The 21,446-nt window shown below is 38.3% G+C and overlaps 1 protein-coding gene across 6 annotated transcripts in view; it reads left to right on the top strand.

Moving 5' to 3' along the window:
- Positions 1–21,446, top strand: part of LOC126259607 (pantothenate kinase 3) — a 177,767-nt gene that overhangs the window by 117,672 nt on the left and 38,649 nt on the right. For all 6 annotated transcript variants that reach the window (XM_049956562.1, XM_049956529.1, XM_049956521.1 and 3 more), the window contains 2 exons: positions 17,716–17,889; positions 21,038–21,205. In XM_049956562.1, coding sequence (XP_049812519.1) covers positions 17,716–17,889; positions 21,038–21,205 — 342 coding nt within the window. The remainder of the gene's footprint in view (positions 1–17,715; positions 17,890–21,037; positions 21,206–21,446) is intronic.

The raw sequence follows: 21,446 nt of genomic DNA, 5'->3' as shown, positions 1-21,446 counted from the left end.
ATTGTGCATGCTCTGTTGCCTGTGTCTATGTGCCTGTGGTTCTGTCAGTGTGATCATGTGATGTATCTGACCCCAGGAATGTGTCAATAAAGTTTCCCCTTCCTGGGACAATGAATTCACGGTGTTCTTGTTTCAATTTCCAGGAGTGTATTACTCACAACAAATTTCATTAAGGAATAAATGTACTGAGACACAGTGTTTAGAACACCCACTGCTGGTTGCACAACAGATACATAGATGTGATTCAGTTAATGTAAATTGTCACAGTGTTTAAAATTAATCACCTACAATATTTAAAGTTCTGAACGTACCATGGCATTATCTTTCTGCGAAGAAGATATTGACTGGCTGCTAAACTAAGCTTCTGAAGATGACAAATTAATTTGTGAAACTGGTAAAGGGCATTGCAGAAGCATCAGATTCTATCTGTTTCCTTTGACCCAAGACATTATGAAAATGGCGAAATGGCGGACGGGAGTGGCTACTTCTAGTGTATACAACATGAAAACAATGAAATCACTACATACACGTGCTAACAAAAATAAAAATGACACAATAATGTCTCACTCCTAAAATAAAATGAAACTAACAGGACAGCTGCGGAAAATTGGGGGTTTAGGGCGGGGACAAGCTAAATAGACAACAATAAAAAAACACCACACCATCCCAAAACAAATAATATAAACAAAGAAATTAAATTATAACATTCTGCTACACCAACAAAACCACAGGAAGCAGACATTTCCTTTGAGCTATATAGCTCAACCGCAGCTATCAGTACCAAAAAACCAGCACCTTCAACTCCGAAAAGTGGAACCAAATCCCCAACAACTCAAAAAGCCAAATACCATGAAAATACCAACAACTCCCAAACCTAAATACCCCACGTCCACTACATCAATTAAAACACAAGTGACCTACCATAAACATACAACAAATGAAACATTACAATTACCATAGAATAAAACCAAAACAAAAGTTACTTACCAACAAAAGCCTGTGGCAATACCACATAAGTTGTCCACCACACACACACACACACACACACACACACACACACACACATACACGCATCAATGCCACATATACATGTCCATGTTGTTGCCACAAACGTGACACCTAACATACTCGGCAATAAGATGGAACATCCCCAGAAATTGTATATCAGATGCCTTATCATCACTCCTATCTGAATGTAATGATACACTCATGAACTTCACTGTCATAGCCATACCTAACAAGAAAACAATTTAAAAAAAATAGAAAAATAGACTTTTTGCTGCACAACAAACACCAAACTAATCAAACCTAACAAAAAAAAAAAAAAAAAAACAATAACTCACTGAAAACACTTCCATAACCAATGTTACCACACCAACTACCAAAACTTGAAACCAAGTTAGCACGATGACAACCAAAACTCAAATGAACTCAGTACCACACTTTAAATTCAGAATATCCTCGTCCACTACCAGAGGGTACGATCAAATACAACAGCACAACATCTCAGAATATTCATGTCCACTACCAGAGGGCACGATCAAATACAACAGCACAACATCTACAAACTCCACCTATTCAAAAATTCCATGCCATAATGATGTCACACGTCACAACACCTTTACTCCACGGGCCAAAGCAGATGGGTGGAATCGGACGCTTCCATTGACCCCCCCCCTCCCGGTAAAGATAATTAAATTTATTTACAACTGATGACTGAAATTTATCCTCAAAAAGAGCCAGTTCCTTGAACAGGTTTCTACATGATGTTTTTGAATTTACACACAAATGAGTCTCATTTTATGCTTTTGCACTCTAAAAACTTTTGCTTAGTTTGATGAGTTACTCCAGAATATGATCCCATATTAAGGAGATGGGACCTGGATAAACTGACTAAACCAGAGGTTGTACAGAGTTTCAGGGAGAGCATAAGGGAACAATTGACAGGAATGGGGGAAAGAAATACAGTAGAAGAAGAATGGGTAGCTTTGAGAAACGAAGTAGTGAAGGCAGCAGAGGATCAAGTAGGTAAAAAGACAAGGGCTAGTAGAAATCCTTGGGTAACAGAAGAAATATTGAATTTAATTGATGAAAGGAGAAAATATAATAATGCAGTAAATGAAACAGGCAAAAAGGAATACAAACGTCTCAAAAATGAGATTGACAGGAAGTGCAAAATGGCTAAGCATGGATGGCTAGAGGACAAATGTAAGGATGTAGAGGCTTATCTCACCAGGGATAAGATAGATACTGCCTACAGGAAAATTAAAGAGACCTTTGGAGAGAAGAGAACCACTTGTATGAATATCAAGAGCTCAGATGGAAACCCAGTTCTAAGCAAAGAAGGGAAAGCAGAAAGGTGGAAGGAGTATATAGAGGGTCTATACAAGGGCGATGTACTTGAGGACAATATTATGGAAATGGAAGAGGATGTAGATGAAGATGAAATGGGAGATAAGATACTGCGTGAAGAGTTTGACAGAGCACTGAAAGACCTGAGTCGAAACAAGGCCCCGGGAGTAGACAACATTCCATTAGAACTACTGATGGCCTTGGGAGAGCCAGTCATGACAAAACTCTACCATCCGGTGAGCAAGATGTATGAGACAGGCGAAATACCCACAGACTTCAAAAAGAATACAATAATTCCAATCTAAAAAGAAAGCAGGTGTTGACAGATGTGGAAATTACCGAACGATCAGTTTAATAAGTCACAGCTGCAGAATACTAACGCGAGTTCTTTACAGACGAATGGAAAAACTGATAGAAGCCAACCTCGGGGAAGATCAGTTTGGATTCCGTAGAAATGTTGGAACACGTGAGGCAATACTGACCCTACGACTTATCATATAAAATAGGTTAAGGAAAGGGAAACCTACGTTTCTAGCATTTGTAGACTTAGAGAAAGCTTTTGACAATGTTGACTGGAATACTCTCTTTCATATTCTGAAGGTGGCAGGGGTAAAATACAGGGAGAGAAAGGCTATTTACAATTTGTACAAAAAGCAGATGGCAGTTATAAGAGTAGAGGGACATGAAAGGGAAGCAGTGGTTGGGAAGGGAGTGAGACAGGGTTGTATCCTCTCCCCGATTTTATTCTATCTGTATATTGAGCAAGCAGTGAAGGAAACAAAAGAAAAAATCGGAGTAGGTATTAAAATCCATGGAGAAGAAATAAAAACTTTGAGGTTCTCCAATGACATTGCAATTCTGTCAGAGACAGCAAAGGACTTAGAAGAGCAGTTGAATGGAATGGATAGTGTCTTGAAAGGAGAATATAAGATGAACATCAACAAAAGCAAAACGAGGATAATGGAATGTAGTTGAATTAAGTCGGGTGATGCTGAGGGAATTAGATTAGGAAATGAGACAATTAAAGTAGTAAAGGAGTTTTGATATTTGGGGAGCAAAATAACTGATGATGGTCGAAGTAGAGAGGATATAAAATGTTGACTGGCAATGGCAAGGAAAGCGTTTCTGAAGAAGAGAAATTTGTTAACATCGAGTATAGATTTAAGTGTCAGGAAGTTGTTTCTGAAAGTATTTGTATGGAGTGTAGCCATGTATGGAAGTGAAACATGGACAATAAATAGTTTAGACAAGAAGAGAATAGAAGCTTTCGAAATGTGGTGCTACAGAAGAATGTTGAAGATTGGGTGGGTAGATCACATAACTAATGTGGAGGTATTGAATAGGATTGGGGAGGAGAGAAGTTTGTAGCACAACTTGACTAGAAGAAGGGATCGGTTGGTAGGACATGTTCTGAAGCATCAAGGGATCACCAGTTTAGTATTGGAGGGCAGCGTGGAGGGTAAAAATCGTAGAGGGAGACTAAGAGATGAATAGACTAAACAGATTCAGGAGGATGTAGGTTGCAGTAGGTACTGGGAGATGAAGAAGCTTGCACAGAATAGAGTAGCATGGAGAGCTGCATCTAACCAATCTCAGGACTGAAGACCACAACAACAACAACATGATATAATAGAATGAAAGTAAGCAAAGTATGCAAGTTTTTAAAATATTTTTGTCTCCTACATCTGACGTCATTTGCATTGCAAATACAGACTTGTTTAAGCGCTTCAGCAGTTGTATGGTATGCCTTTCCCAATTGAATTTATTATGGAATTGTAACCTCAGAAATTTAACATGCCAAAATCTTCGATCTGCATGTCTTCGTATGTTGTACACATGCTGGAAGGAAATATTTTACAGGTTGCAAACTGCATATAGTGGGTCTTTTCAGAGTTTAATGCCACTGAATTAGCTTTAAACCATTTATTAATATCAATGAAAATTTGATTAGCAGCCATTTCGAAATCTGTACGTGACTTGCTATTTGTTGCAGTGTTTGTATCATATGCAAACAAAATTAACATGTTTTAATAATGAGGTAATCACATGACTGAGCCTTGTTTGATTATTGTATACCACCCTGTAACTACATAAGATACTTGTATGTTGGCCTATGCAGCAGCCACCAGTAGATTGAAACTAGTTCTGTTGCCTCTTTAATGGCTTTTAAGATTTCTTTCCTTGAGTAATATTTTGTTAATGTCAGGCTCTAAAATCTTCGTATGTAATACACAACAAGTATTAGTAGGCTGGAGATGTAAATTATTTATTCGCTTTTGCAGCATGCCTGTTATAGTTTCTGGGGACTTAATTTTTTTTAAAAAAATGGTTGTTGTTCTTAGTGCAGTAGGTTATTTGACCAGGTCACACAAAATACACAATATTTACTAGTTTCAGGGAAATTAAATCATGTATGTGTGCTTGGATATGGGTGTGTGTGCGAGTGTATACCTGTCCTTTTTCCCCCCTAAGGTAAGTCTTTCCGCTCCCGGGATTGGAATGACTCCTTACCCTCTCCCTTAAAACCCACATCCTTTCGTCTTTCCCTCTCCTTCCCTCTTTGCTGATGAAGCAACCGTTGGTTGCGAAAGCTTGAATTTTGTGTGTATGTTTGTGTTTGTTTGTGTGTCTATCGACCTGCCAGCGCTTTCGTTTGGTAAGTCACATCATCTTTGTTTTTATTTATATTGCTGCTGGGCCAATCCATTTCATCGACTGTTTGAATTAATTGGAACAATTAAGTAAAATGCTAATGTCAAACCAATGTCAGTAAGAGAATAACTTGTGTCTTTGTTGTCCTCCAATAGGAAACTATTATGAGGCACCAACAGAAAGAATACATTGTGTTTTGGAGCACCACCAGATGGCAGTAGTTGTAAACATAAGATTATGTCTTCAAATACAATTTTATGTTATATATTTTTTGTATAATTAAAAATCCACATAAGTAAAGTGATTATGTACAAGGCTTTCCAAATATATATGTCCAAAATATTATTACTATATCTTATATCTCATTGTTATGGCGATAAACTGGTAACATTACAGTAATAAATTCTTGGTATATGCAGATTAAAAATATGAAAACGGTGTTGTGTGACCTTACTACAAGTGAGTGTAGAGGCTCATATAATACGGTATCTTCAATGATTGTCTGATGTGTGCTGAGTAGCTTAAGGTCAAGGTTATGGTCCAATATCTATTACCTGAGCCATGATCTAGTTACTATGAGTGTTACATATTGACTTATTATACAAAAGCTATGGAACAAATTCCATCTTTAAACTTAGAAAGAGAGTGAAGGCGTGCATGGTGGAACCTTATAAACACCAGAGGTGGCATGTTTTTATTGTCTGTAAAACATGGTATAGAGTACTAAGACCCAGAAATAATTTAGGATATTTCTGATTTGCAGTCTAGAAGCCCCTGTGATGCGGTCTTTCAGTAGTTATATGTACTAACTTATTCTAACCAAACCTTTTAATATTGACAGGTGATAATACAAATATTGTTTGTCATAGGGCAAGTTAAGCTGTTAGTGGTAATTGTGCTTACATTGAGGATTGTTACATGCAGCCACAGTATAACCTTCACACTCATGTAGGCAGGTTCTTGTGATGTGTTAAACATAGACCTCAAGTTATGCTGTATTTGATGCTCTACTTTATTGCTCTTCCTCCCATGAACCATGGACCTTGCCGTTGGTGGGGAGGCTTGCGTGCCTCAACGATACAGATAGTCGTACCGTAGGTGCAACCACAACGGAGGGGTATCTGTTGAGAGGCCAGACAAACGTGTGGTTCCTGAAGAGGGGCAGCAGCCTTTTCAGTAGTTGCAGGGGCAACAGTCTGGATGATTGACTGATTAGGCCTTGTAACATTAACCAAAATGGCCTTGCTGTTCTGGTACTGCGAACGGCTGAAAGCAAGGGGAAACTACAGCCGTAATTTTTCCCGAGGGCATGCAGCTTTACTGTATGATTAAATGATGATGGCGTCCTCTTGGGTAAAATATTCCAGAGGTAAAATAGTCCCCCATTCGGATCTCCAGGTGGGGACTACTCAAGAGGACGTCGTTATCAGGAGAAAGAAAACTGGTGTTCTACGGATCGGAGCATGGAATATCAGATCCCTTAATCGGGCAGGTAGGTTAGAAAATTTAAAAAGGGAAATGGATAGGTTAAAGTTAGATATAGTGGGAATTAAAATGAATATCTCTGAAACTTGGTGTGATATATTCAGAATGTTCAGATTTTCTAGTTGGTGGTTAGGCAGAAATTTAAGAATACAGCTTAAATTTTATGGAACTTTCTGTTTTATATTACAGTATTCTGCACAACAGTATTTTGTTACTCTGCTGCATATTTTCATTCACTCATCATGATGACATTTATCAAACACATTTTCTGATTGGTTCTGGCATATTGTGTAATCAGTCAACATCTCCTGTTGCCAACTACTATCCCACATTTCATGTGTTTCTCATAATATATAATTTTTGTCACACTATATGGCAATATTTATAATTTATTTTAGTTGAATTACTTCTTACATACATTTTAGTAACCTTCATATGTCAATGTCTTTTAAGTGGCTATAGCTGTATTCTCAAGTTTCATTTGGATTTGTATCTTTTTCTAGTGCAGATTTTTTTGTGAGACTGCGGATTTTGTTTGGTAACCAAATTTATAATTTTTGGTTTGTTTTGAGAAGTAAGTCATATATCTTTTTTGGTGTAGTGGCTTGTTATTTACTTGTATGCAGAAATGAATGTTAATGAAACTATGTATGACTTTGTGGGTTGTTTTCTTTAGTTGGTAGATAACAATGTTTACTTATATTTGGTGGCTGTCTCGAAATTTCCTCTAGCTGTGTAGGTCAAGTGGTGTTTTCAGTACCAATTTGTGTAGTGAGTTTTGGTCTTTTGGTCTCAAGAACTATCTTCTTGCTAAGTAGGATAGTTGAAGTTTCAGATACCAGAATTTGCAGCAAGGTTTGGTTAGTGGATTTTTCAGCACTATTTTTTACAGATTTACTCGTTCATTGGTATTGTATAGTTTCAGTTTACCAAAATAGGTTTATTGAAGGTGACAATACCAAATTGAGTGGTTTTTTCATGACCTTTATGTAATGTTGGCATTATTGATTTTTGTATATATTTTTATTTGGATGCCTATTTTAGGTTAGGAATATCTTTCGTTTTGCTTCTCCCTGCTCAGAACCTTCTCATTCCTGCAGGCATCCTGTTCGCGTGATGTTCTTGTAATTATTATAATTAAATTTTTGATATGTTTTCATTTCATTAATTGTATTGGATCTGTGATGTTATGGCTGCCATATTGGATAGAGGTGATTTGGATGTCACACTAAATTCACACCACCTGAGGCAAACGTTATGTGATTTTGATGTTGCATGCCGTTTCGAAGATAGTAAGAGCTGTATATCAGCTTTCATGATCAGGAGGTTCTCAACACGTGGACATTCACAACAGTGACATTCGCCTCAATTAGAGAGAACTGGAAGTTACGTGTTTTCTTTACAGCAAGGTACATAATTCGAAGTTATGTTGTTTATAAATGTGTAAAGTTCTGCATTCATGTGGCCTGGGCAGTGGATAAGGGAGCAATTAAAGTGTTTGTGAGAATAAATTCCAAAACTTAATGAAAATGTTGACCTAACAGTTTTTCCTAATATGCTTTCATCAACCTTGAAAGTGCGATGTCTTGTTGATTTATACGCAGAAAATAAGTTGAAGACAGCCAGCATTGAATCTGACAATGTTTGTATTCAACAGGTTTTATTAATGTATTTAAACAACAAATGTTCATATTTAAAAACTCCAAAAATTAGTATGAAAAGGATAATTGCTACTCACTGTATAGCGGAGATGATGAGTCACAGAAAGGCACAACGAAAAGACTGTCATTAAGTTAGCTTTTGGCCAACAAGGCCTTTCTCAAAAGTAGACACCACACACACACACACAACACACACACACATGATCACAGTCTTTGACAGCTGGAGCCAGACTGTGAGCAGCAGTGCATTATGGGAAAGGCAACTGTGTGGGAGTAAGGAGGAGGCTGGCATGGGGAGGGGGAGGGATAGCAGAGTAGGGCTGGGAGACGGTAAAGTACTGCTGGGAGCGTGTCATCTGGATCCTTCTCACTAACACCAGCGTTTTTGAATTGCGCAGGTGGAAACTCTCCCTGCAGTATATCCTACGTTCTCATAACCCTCCTGGCCTCAACCTTTGTTAGTCATTGTCCCTACCCATCTAGCTCTTTCCCTGTTCCTGCTTCAGCACTACAGAGCCCTCTATTCAACTAACGCAACCAGTCTTTTTACTTCTCTCATTTTCTGCTACCCCCCCCCCCCCTCTCCCCTGCCCTCCCTGTAATCTCCCAACTGCACATAGTTGCCCTACTTTCCACCTCATCCCTGCATGCTCCCAACAGCACTTTACTGTTCCCCAACCCCACCCTGCTATCGCACCCCCTGCCCGTCCCAGCCTACTTCTTACCCCCACCCGGTTGCTTCCCATAATGCACTGCTGCTCGCAGTCTGGCTCCAGCTGCCAGAGACTGTGGTTTTTTTGTGTGTGTGTGTGCAACAAGCAGAGTTAGTTCTTTTTGTGGGTGATGCTTGCACTGTAATCAATCCTAGGGTACGTACAGCAACAGAAGAAATGGAAACTAGTACCCCTGAGTGTCACTGACTGGTTTTCTGCGAATGGCCCCACTCTTAATTACAAAACAACATAACATATTCAGTTCTGTACATGTAGATAATACACTAATGATAAGTGTAACATATGGTGAGGAGGAAAAAATACATTGTGAGAAAATTTAAACTGGAACTCCTAAAATAATGTAGTTCAGCCACATTTTTGCACTTCAAATTATTGAAAATCTTGGGGAGAGACAAATCAATAAGTTGTCATATGTTGCATTTAATAATGTTCTGGGTAACTCATCTTTAAGAAAGATGTGCTGTAAGCATAATATATGGTGCTCACCCATGGTAATCTTGTGGACATGTAGGTATTCTGACTGCTGCTGCATGATATATTTATTCCCTCTTGAACTCTGTTGAAAATAGTTCACTACAGTTCGAAAGGATCAATGATGTACATAATTACAATACCAGAAGGAAAAATGACATTCATTACTCCACATTAATGTTGTTATTAGCACAAAAAGGGGTGCATAATGCTGCAATAAAAATTTTTGTTCACATATCCAGTGATATAAAACGTCTGACAGACAGTAAAGCAAAATTTGGAAACAAATTGAAAAAGTTTCATCTTGACAACTCCTGATATTCCATAGAAGAATTTTTATTATTTTAATGAGTAAAATGTTGTAGGTAGGAATTACTAACACTCGTCAGTATAATTAAATATGTATAGAAATGCACACATCAGGTAGCCATATTCACAAATTGATGGGACTAAAAAAACCTAACTAGCAGACAAATTAAGCAGCAGCACATTTATCTTATGTCCTATGAACAAATGCTGTTTCAGATCACAAGCACATCAAGAATCTCTCAAAATTGCATCATTATTGGTAAAATTTGTCGTAATAAAATGATGAAAATGTCATATTGGTGCTTAAAGATGTACATTAATCACAGACATATTGTTTGAAAAAGAAGTGTAGTATAATAACTAGTTTGTACATTTTCTTTTATGATATGTAGACAAGTGAGATTCAGTTATCTTTTAATTGTTTTGCTAATGTACCAGTATTTCTATGCATTTTGTTCTGTGTTGTGAAGTGGCACATCACCACAATACAACTGAACTAGTATAATGTCTGAGACAACTGCACAGATAAGTACAGTAAACAGGTTTATTAGAATACTCAAACAAAGTGTAGGACTGTGATCCAACTGAAGACTGATTAAACTTCCTGGATCAGCTAATTACCAATAACTAAGCCTGCAACTTGATGAAGTAGAAATCTGATAGTTCTTCTTGTAAGTCTGTATCTGTCAACTTATATACCAAGATAACTTCCTGGAGGTTCACTTGTGAGGTCCATTGCACTGGCAGTGGTACCACTGTCTGATGACTGTTTTCGATGTTAGCTCTCTGGCTTCTTTGAGTGGACTCCAACTGTGGACTGGTCGTACCATGAACTCACTGTGCACTTGCTGTAGATGCAGATGACGCAGTTGTCTGTACCAAAGTAGCAATGCCAGAAGATGGTAAGAATTTGCAGAATGACCTGCAGAGAATTGATGAATGGTGCAGGCTCTGGCAATTGACTCTGAATGTAAATAAATGTAAAATATTGTGCATACATAGGGAAAGAAATCCACTACTGTACAGCTGCACTATTGATGAAAAACAGCTGGAGACAGAGTGTGCCGTAAAATATCTAGCTGTATCTATCCAGAGTGACCTTAAGTGGAATGACCATATAAAACAAGAGTACACACACAGTCTGTGTAATTCACTGCTGCCAGCTGAGATGAGAGGCTACTTGATCATTGGGTCTTCATGTAATGTGATGTCACTTGATGGGTGATGTGGCAGTGTAGATCTGTCAGATTAGATTAGATTTACTTTCATTCCAATTGATCTGTAGTGAGGAGGTCCTCCAGGAAGTGGAACATATCAGAAAAACAACAATACATGACAAATATTTACAACTAAAACAAATAAGCTAATGTACCATTCCACAGGTCCCAAGTGGAATGATCGTCATTTTTTAATGAACACTATATGAAAGTCATATATCTAAAAACAAAGATGATGTGACTTACCAAACGAAAGCGCTGGCACGTCGATAGACACACAAACAAACACAAACTTACACACAAAATTCAAGCTTTCGCAACAAACTGTTGCCTCATCAGGAAAGAGGGAAGGAGAGGGAAAGACCAAAGGATGTGGGTTTTAAGGGAGAGGGTAAGGAGTCATTCCAATCCCGGGAGTGGAAAGACTTACCTTAGGGGGAAAAAAGGACGGGTATACACTCGCACACACACACACATCCATCCACACATATACAGACACAAGCAGACATATTTAAAGACAAAGAGTTTGGGCAGAGATCATTGTTATATATATAAAACAAAGATGATGTGACTTACCATACGAAAGCGCTGGCAGGTCGATAGATACACAAACAAACACAATCATACACACAAAATTCTAGCTTTCGCAACCAACGGTTGCTTCGTCAGGAAAGAGGGAGGGAGAGGTAAAGACGAAAGGATGTGGGTTTTAAGGGAGAGGGTAAGGAGTCATTCCAATCCCGGGAGCGGAAAGACTTACCTTAGGGGGAAAAAAGGACAGGTATACACTCGCACACACACCCATATCCAACCACACATACACATACACAGACACAAGCAGACATTTTTAAATATGGTTATAAAGCCGACTGTACATTACTTTTTCGAAAAATTTTGAGAATGCTGGCAACAGTGAAATTGGACAGAAGTTTGATGCTATTTCTTTATCTCCCTTCTTAAACAGTGGCTTAACTTCAGCATATTTCAGCCATTCAGGAAATGACTGGTTACACAGATAGCTTAATATGTTACTTAGCTCAGAATCTTTAATTAACTTTGTTGATATTTCATCATACCCACTAGATGTTTTTGATTTTAAAGATTTTATGATGAACATTATTTCTGTTGGGGTAGTGAGGGTCAAATTCATACTATGGAAGTTGCTTGAAATTTCTGGTCTGAGGTATTCCATAGCAGCATCTACCGAACCTGACAATCCCATCTTTTCGATGACAGTTATAAAATGTTTATTAAAAAGTTCTGCAACACTATACACATCTGTCACCAATGTATCATTTACTCTTAATGCTATTTGTTCCTCTTCATGTCTGGTTCTACCGGTCTCCTCCTTCACTATATCCCATATTGTCTTTATTTTGTTATCTGATATGACTATCTTTTCCTTGTAATATATTTGCTTTGACATCCGTATTACAGTCTTTAATATTTTGCAGTATTTCTTGTAATGTGCTATAGCATCAACATTGGAACTGTTTCGGATTGACAGATACAGTTTTCTTTTTGTTTTACAAGATACCCCTATTCCTCGAGTAATCCATGGCTTTTTTTGTAGACTTTGCTCTATCCTTGGTAAGTTTTGGGGGGAAACAGTGTTCGAATAAGGTAAGCACTTTATTAGCAAAAGTGTTATATTTTTCATTCATGCCATGAGCACTGTAAACATCAGTCCAGTGAATGTCTCTGAGGAGTGTCCTAAAATAATCAATTTTTGGCTTATTGATTACCCTCTTGAGCTCAGATTTAACAGATTTTCTATCCTGTTCAGTATTAACATTTAACAGAAGGAACTGCATGTCATGGTCTGAGAGGCCATTGACTATTGGTTTTGTAATATAATTTTGTTCATTGGACTTTTCTATAAAGATATTATCAATGGCTGTTTGTGAGCAAGTGGCTACCCTAGTGGGGAACTTTACAGTGGGAATTAAGTTGAATGATAGTGTTACTAACTAAAATAAGTTCTTATTGGGAGAGTCTTTAAGGAAATCTACATTGAAATCACCAGCAACCACTATTTCTTTGTTTTTGGTTGTTAAATGGGCCAGTACAGCTTCAGGGTGGTTTACAAACAGATTAAAGTTACCTGCAGGTGCTCGATATACACTTAATATTATGAAGGATTTTTTGTGAAATTCTAATTCTGTTGCACATGCTTCCATATGCTGTTCTAGGCAAAATTTATGAATGTCTATGTTCTTAAATTTATGACAGTTCCTAATGAATGTGGCAACTCCTCCTTTCTCCATTTCTGATCTACAAAAGTGAGATGCTAAACTAAACCCTGTAACACTTAAAAGTTCTATACCAGTGATCACATGATGTTCAGAGAGGCAGATTATGTCAGCTGGGTTTGAAGACTCTAATTCATCTATGCAGATAGTTAATTCATTAATTTTATTTCTCAGTCCTCGAATATTTTGATGCAGTAAAGATAGCTGACATTTCACATTGACTGAGTTAAAATTTGGTAGAGTTATAATATCTGCTGACTTTTGAAAATTCTTAACCAATAGCTGTTTATGCTGATGTAATAAGCTGGAATTATGTTTTTTGATTTCTTTCTCAAACTTAAGGTTTGTCTCAGTTCTAACCTCTCTTGAAATTTTCTTTCTTTCTGCCCTCCCTACCCTAAGAAAGGGTCTTTTCTGAACCCTATAACCACTGGTATTTTACCACTCCTGACAGTGCCTCCCCCCTTTAACTTTCCTGCTATTTCCCCAGCCAATTTACCCTTCCCCTTCCTGTTGAGGTGAAGGCCATGCCTAGTATAATCCCACCTACTGAGAGAATCGACAGGAACCACACCAATGTGTGACCCTGCACCCGACATAAGCAGCCGTTACAGCTCCAAATTAACTCTCTTGGCAGAAGAGTTCAAATGAGGTCAGTCATGGCGCCCAAGAACAGATACAAACTCAACACTAGTATGCTTCGATGCTGATGCAATCTTCGCCAGGTCACACTCTATACTGTACCCAGGATCTCTGTCAATACTGTTACCTGCCCAACCCACTATAACCACGGTGTCTTCCTTAGTGAAATCTTTGCAAAGTGATCCTAAATCCTCTGTCACCTGCTCCAGACCAGCACTAGGTTTAGTGCCTTCTTGAGGCCACCATCATTGTCAACTTTGCCAAACAACTGCACGTAATTATTAAGCTACCGCTGACACTGTGACATACAAATGTATGTGAAAGGACTTAATGGAGTGGTAGTTTGTTTTACTGGGTGAATAACGTGTTTTACTTGCATTTATGTCTTTCATGCTTAATTTGTAAGTTATTAACAATGCAATGACAACTCATTCCTGAGAGGATATATATACTGGGTGTTACAAAAAGGTACGGCCAAAATTTCAGGAAACATTCCTCACTCACCAATAAAGGAAAGATGTTATGTGGACATGTGTCCGGAAGTGCTTAATTTCCATGTTAGAGCTCATTTTAGTTTCGTCAGTATGTACTGTATGTCCTCGATTCACCACCAGTTGGCCCAATTGAAGGAAGGTAATGTTGACTTCGGTGCTTGTGTTGACATGCGACTCATTGCTCTACAGTACTAGCATCAAGCACATCAGTACGTAGCATCAACAGGTTAGTGTTCATCACGAACGTGGTTTTGCAGTCAGTGCAATGTTTACAAATGTGGAGTTGGCAGATGCCCATTTGATGTATGGATTAGCACGGGGCAATAGCCGTGGTGCGGTACGTTTGTATCGAGACAGATTTCCAGAACGAAGGTGTCCCGACAGGAAGACGTTCGAAGCAATTGATCGGCGTCTTAGGGAGCACGGAACATCCAGCCTATGACTCGCGACTGGGGAAGACCTAGAACGACGAGGACACCTGCAATGGACGAGGCAATTCTTCGTGCAGTTGACGATAACCCTAATGTCAGCGTCAGAGAAGTTGCTGCTGTACAAGGTAATGTTGACCACGTCACTGTATGGAGAGTGCTACAGGAGAACCATGTACAGCGTGTGCAGGCACTATCAGCAGCTGATTGGCCTCCACGGGTACACTTCTGCAAATGGTTCATCCAACAATGTGTCAATCCTCATTTCAGTGCAAATGTTCTCTTTACGGATGAGGCTTCATTCCAACGTGATAAAATTGTAAATTTTCACAATCAACATGTGTGGGCTGACGAGAATCCGCACGCAATTGTGCAATCACGTCATCAACACAAGATTTTCTGTGAACGTTTGGGCAGGCATTGTTGGTGATGTCTTGATTGGGCCCCATGTTCTTCCACCTGTATATATATATATATATATATATATATATATATATATATATATATATATATATATATAAGAAAATCTCAGAGTGTTTTAGAAATGTGAAGGGGAATAAAAAAAAAAATGGTAATAGCAGGACGCAAACCAGTTACTTTACTCTTCGTAACTACCTGCTTATAACTCCTACACCATAGCAAACTTGCGAAACTTTTGACTGTGTCTTTAGATCTTATGAAAACTTTAATTGCCAGTATGGCATAATGTAACATTAAATTACAACAAATCAGATCAAGAATGGTGGTTTTGATATGTCTTCAATGCATCGTTCCTTGGAACTTAGTACTTTCAGAACACTCAAGTTATAATATGAAAACAGTCAAATACAAGAATTCTTTAATCACCCATATAACATTTTTCATCATCTTATTACAACAAATTGTACCAATATCAATGTGTTTTTGGGAGATCTTCACTGTGCTGGTGTTTTGAAATGGCGTTTATTCGCAGGACATAAGTTATTACATAAAACCCACCAAATATGAGCTTCAATTAAAAATTATAAAATCTAATATGGGGCACCAAGTTTGAGCCTGAAATGAGCGACATTCTATGCAAGGTCCTTCTCACTCCTCATGAAATAGTGTTTCGTCATCCACCCAACTTCCGCAGCATCCTAGTCCACCGTATGCCGCACCCAACGCCAACCTCAGCCACTTACCACAGGGATCATATCCCTGTTGCAGACCCAGGTGCAAGTCCTGCCCAATACACCTACCCATCACTTCCTGTTCCTGTTCTGTCACAGGCTTATCCTAACCCATCAGAGGCTGTGCCACCTATGAAAGCAGCTATGTCATACACCAGCCAGGCTGCTATCATTGCACAGTTTTTTGTATAGGTATGACTACCAACCATCTCTGTGGCACAACAGGCAGCTCAACATTTTAATGGCTGCTTCACACCCCAGGCCATCTGGATCCTCCCTTAAAAAACCAACTTTTCTGAACCGCACGGAAGGGAGTTATCCTTACAGCACATTTTCCATTCCTGAAATTATCCCAGCCTCAACCTATGATAACATACTGTCTCCATACTCTCCACCAAACAGTTTCTGGCCCCTCTGTTCTATAACCTCCTCCCAATTCACATCCCCTCATCTTCATTGTGCACTGCTCTCTGCCAGTGCACCCGCCAGCCTTTTCCCATCTCTGCTCCCTTTGTGCTCCCCACCTCCCCTCCCCTCTTTCACCAGCCTCCCAACGCTGCCCCTGACAGCCTCTTCCTGCTGCCTTAAGTTCCTGCACGCTCGACCAAACAGTGATCTTCTCTCCACCCTAGGTGTACTCAGCTATCCCTACACCTGCCTGCTCCATTCTTGACTGCTGCTGCCATTCAACGCAAGATTGCAGTCTAGCCAGAGTGGTCAGATATAGAAGTTGAATATGCATGAGGTTTGCCTTCTTCTGTGAGTGCATGTGTTTTTTTCCTTTCTTTTCTGAAGAAGGCTTTGGCCGAAACCTTAGTGCATTAACAATCTTTTCGTTGTACCTGTCTGTAATTCAGTATGTCATCTTTATCCTTTTCATAATTTTAAATATTCACATTTGTTATTTTGATATCCTTTTTTCTCTTCAGTAACACAATTAATAGCTTCTTTTCAATAATGGCATGGACTATTTAAACTCTTTTTCCATAGGCAAGGGCATTACAAGTACCTACATCTCACTTGCCAGAGAGGAACAAGTGGTAGGCTACCTGTCAAGAAGTCCTCAGTCCTATAATGCACTCAGCCTATCTTACTGATATAACATATTTAAATAACTTTACAAGGTAATATACAACATGAGTTCTGTTCACTAGGAAATTCTGAATACATAACTACTCTGATATTCTGTAACATCATATTTTTTTCACTGAGCAGAACTGTATATTGAGTGTCTTGTCGAAATAGAGGAATACTGTGTCAATTTGAGTGCTGGTATCTATGGTTCTCTGGAATCTGAGTTTCCACAAGATCTGTGGTTGCAGAATTCCTGTTGATTCTTGTAGAGGAGATTTTTGCTCTCCAAACTTAAAGAGCAAGCTTAAGACGCATTACATAATCCTACAGTAGATTTATGTAAATAGACGTATAATTATGTGTCTCATAATTTTAAACTGCTATGAAACATTTGTGTTGATGCACATTCTGTTAGAGATTGAAAAAGATTCATTCATTTAGTGTGTGTGCTTAGGTAATTAGGAAAACCATATACAAACATTTTTATGATTTTTCACTCACAAAACTTGGTACTCAGTGAGCTCATATGTAAACCTGGAGTGTTAAAATTGCAAAAGGAATATTAATCAGTATGGAGTAAAGTGGTAATGAATTCAGTTTGTATCAGCAGAACTTTTAATATGATGATGTATGAAAATTAATGTGCAGATTTCAAATAGCACTTCAACTACCCTCTGTGGTTTCATTGAATCACTTTAAATTTGTTCCAGAGTGATTAGTAAATGTCTATTTTCTGAAAAGTTTCAGAAATGTGCATATGTATTATATTTAACACATTATTTTCTATCCACAGATGGATAATGTTATCATCAGGAGGAGGAAAGGAACCTTACATTTCATCAGATTTCCAACCAGTGAAATGGGCAATTTCCTTGCCCTAGCAAAGGCAAAAGGCATGGCAACCTTAGTTACAACAGTTTGCGCCACTGGTGGTGGTGCATACAAATTTGAAAATAATTTCCATCAGGTTTGTTCCTCATAAACTTAAGCAAATATAATAAGACTGGAAAACAGTGTGAAGATGATTGTTGAACATTATGCATTAATAAAAATAATAATATCTCAGAGTAGCCTGATACTGACAGTCTCTGACATTATTGTAATGTGGAAATTGAAGGCACACCTATAATAACTCTTTTTTGTGGATAGGTTTATTTAAGGAAAGTATAGCCTGTCAGAGAAGTTATAGAAACAACTGTAATTTTATGCAGTTGCATCAGTACTGTCTCATCAGCATCATAGCAGTTTTTGAAAAATTGAAGAGTTGTATCATACTCTCATTAACGTTCCAACCGTGGGTGACACAGATACGTTCATTCAGCTTCTTCTGGACCATTTCGCATGGCCCACAAGTATTGCATCAGACATAATGTCTGCTCTGTTTGCACTTTGGAAGTTGCAATTTTCCTGTTGAATACTTTTCTGTTGCTCTGGAACATTGTGGGCTGCTATTTTTCCTCCTAAATCTTTTCCTATTGCTCTGGACATCTGAGGTCATTATTTTGCCATCTGAAATATCAGGATTTTGTATGAGATTATAGTGGAAATATGGCGGAAAGAAAATATGCCGAAACAGTGGAGTACAGCAATACTTTTCCCTATACATAAGAAATATGCCAAAGCTGACAGCGGGAATTATAGAGGAATTGCACTGCTCTATATAGTATATAGAGTATTAGGAAAGATCATGGCTGGGCATAGAAGAGTATCTAGGAGACTACCAGTGTGGTTTCAGAACTATTAGATCCACTACATATCAGATTTTCACTATCAGACAGATCCTTGAAAAGTGTTATAACATCGATGTCCACCAGCTGTTCATTGATTTCAAACAAGCTTATGATAGTATGAAAAGGGATCGACTTTGGAAGGCAATGCAAGAGATAGGAGTCCCTAACAAACTGATACGATTGGTTCAAATGACTTTGAAAAGAACAATATGCAAAGTAAAGATTGAGGGCACTTTATCAAAGGCATTTGAAGTTAACCAAGGACTGCAGCAAGTGATGTCCACCAGCTGTTCATTGATTTCAAACAAGCTTATGATAGTATGAAAAGGGATCGACTTTGGAAGGCAATGCAAGAGATAGGAGTCCCTAACAAACTGATACGATTGGTTCAAATGACTTTGAAAAGAACAATATGCGGACTATGGCACAAAATGAGTTGTTGCTGAGATGGGAAGGAAGATACTTAGGAAAATCTATGGGCCAATGAATGATGGGGTTTTTTGGAGAATCAGAAATAATAAGGAAATCGAGAGTTGTACAACAAACCAGATATGGTGATAGAAATAAAGAGTAACAGACTACTTTGGTTGGGACATGTAGAAAGAATGGTGGAGAACAGCACAGTCAAGAAAGTTTTCAAAGGAAAACTTGGTGGATGTCGCATAAGGGGCAGACCAAGGACCAGATGGCTAGACAACATGGAGGAGGACTTGAGAAGGATGGGAATTAGGAAGATGGAGAGCCAAGGCAGCCAGCAGTCTGTTTAATGTTGCCTCAGAGAGTGTAATGCAAAAGACTATGCAACAGCCCTGGGGGAACACTGTTTAATAGAGTGACTCAGGAGCTGGCATATGCGGATGATAATTGATTTGTTATCAAGGAGGAAACAAGACCTGGAAGAAAAGCTTGAAAAAGTAGAAAGACATGGTGCGGAGATGGGGCTGACCATTAATCAGTCAAAGACCAAGCATATGTTAACACCTAGGAAAATATATAGTGAAGGAGAAAGAAGCATGACTTTGAATGGAAAAGAATATGAACGCTGTGAGAGCTTTTAATATCTTGGGTGACTGGTAACTGAGACTAATGATATGAAAGAAGAAATACATGCCAAGGATTGCAGCTGGTAACAGGAGCTACTTTGCACTGGTTAATGTGTTGAAAGCAAAGAGCCTCAGTAGGAATCTGAAGCTGACTGTGTATCACACATTAGTTAGACCTGTGGTGATGTATGGTTTGGAGACCCGGACTATGGCACAAAATGAGTTGTTGCTGAGATGGGAAGGAAGATACTTAGGAAAATCTATGGGCCAGTGAATGATGGGGTTTTTTGGAGAATCAGAAATAATAAGGAAATCGGAGAGTTGTACAACAAACCAGATATGGTGACAGAAATAAAGAGTAACAGACTACTTTGGTTGGGACATGTAGAAAGAATGGTGGAGAACAGCACAGTCAAGAAAGTTTTCAAAGGAAAACTTGGTGGATGTCGCATAAGGGGCAGACCAAGGACCACATGGCTAGACAACATGGAGGAGGACTTGAGAAGGATGGGAATTAGGAAGATGGAGAGCCAAGGCAGCCAGCAGAGAAGAGTGGGCGTAGATTGTCTGGGAGGCCAAGGCCCTACAAGGGCTGTAGCGTCAAGGAGTAGTAGTAGTAGAAATATCAGGATATGCATTTTTGAAGTTCTTTAGTCTCACTCACATACAGATATACCTTCTCATGGCAGCAGTTTTGTATCCATATTCCTGAGCTTGTGTATGGAACTTTGCTGTAAGATTTACAACACTCAGAAAATTTATCAGTCGGTTTATTCTGCTGTTATAATGTTGAATGTGATTCGTGTGTTTCCCCACATTATTTATGTTAAATGTCAGTTAAAAGCAGTGCTGAAGTAAGTTTATGGTTTTCTTTTTATGTTCCTGTAATTCTACCTTAAAACAAGTCTAATTATTGAATAATAACACCCCATGATTTTTTATGGAAAGATTGGAAAACTGCTCATGGTAAGATAGTTAAATAGCTGCTTTCAGACAGAATATTTTTCACATGAATGCTGAGGAGTAGGTACACTATGTAGTATGATTTGTAATGACAGGCAATGCTTTGTTGCGTAACAATTCAGTTGAGGGACTGACTGTTGTGAATGCTTAGAAACTAGATCCTGAAAATTTGGAGGAGGTGAAATTTTTCATCAAAGGATGCCATAACTTTACTCTCTATGTAGAATAACTGTTTATCTTTTCTCATTTTATCCATTATGTGCGTCTTTCACAGTGTCATACACTGACGAAATATTCAATGCTGGTTTGAAGTACACTCATAAGAGCCCATAATTTTCTTAAATAGAAAATTACTTTATTTTTATTTATTTTTTGACAGGAGCTGAACATGAAACTGGCAAAATTTGATGAGTTGGATTCACTTATTAAAGGCATGCTTTACATAGAAGCAAATAATCCTAATGAATGTTACTATTGGGCAAACCCAACTGATGATGAAAAATGTCAGAAACGCTTATTTGATTTCAGTGACCCATATCCATTCATGGTAAGTTATGAGATATATTGAATAATTTAATTTGTCTTTTTACAAGCTTGGCGAGAGAGTAAATGGAAGTACTACTGATTTTGTATTGAAGTATGATACATGATGCATAATGACTTGTTTCTTCTGAGGATCCTTCTCCTTCTTTCTTTCTTTTTAGCTTTTTTCTTTGCACCACATGGAACTTTTTTGTGTGAGCTTTTATGTGATGTGCTAATTTGAATTGAAGATGATCCGTGCTGAG

This window comes from Schistocerca nitens, chromosome 1 (assembly GCF_023898315.1).
Source record: "Schistocerca nitens isolate TAMUIC-IGC-003100 chromosome 1, iqSchNite1.1, whole genome shotgun sequence".
Lineage (NCBI taxonomy): Eukaryota > Metazoa > Arthropoda > Insecta > Orthoptera > Acrididae > Schistocerca > Schistocerca nitens.
Note: the sequence above shows the minus strand (reverse complement) of the source record. Positions and strands in the feature narration are given on the sequence as shown.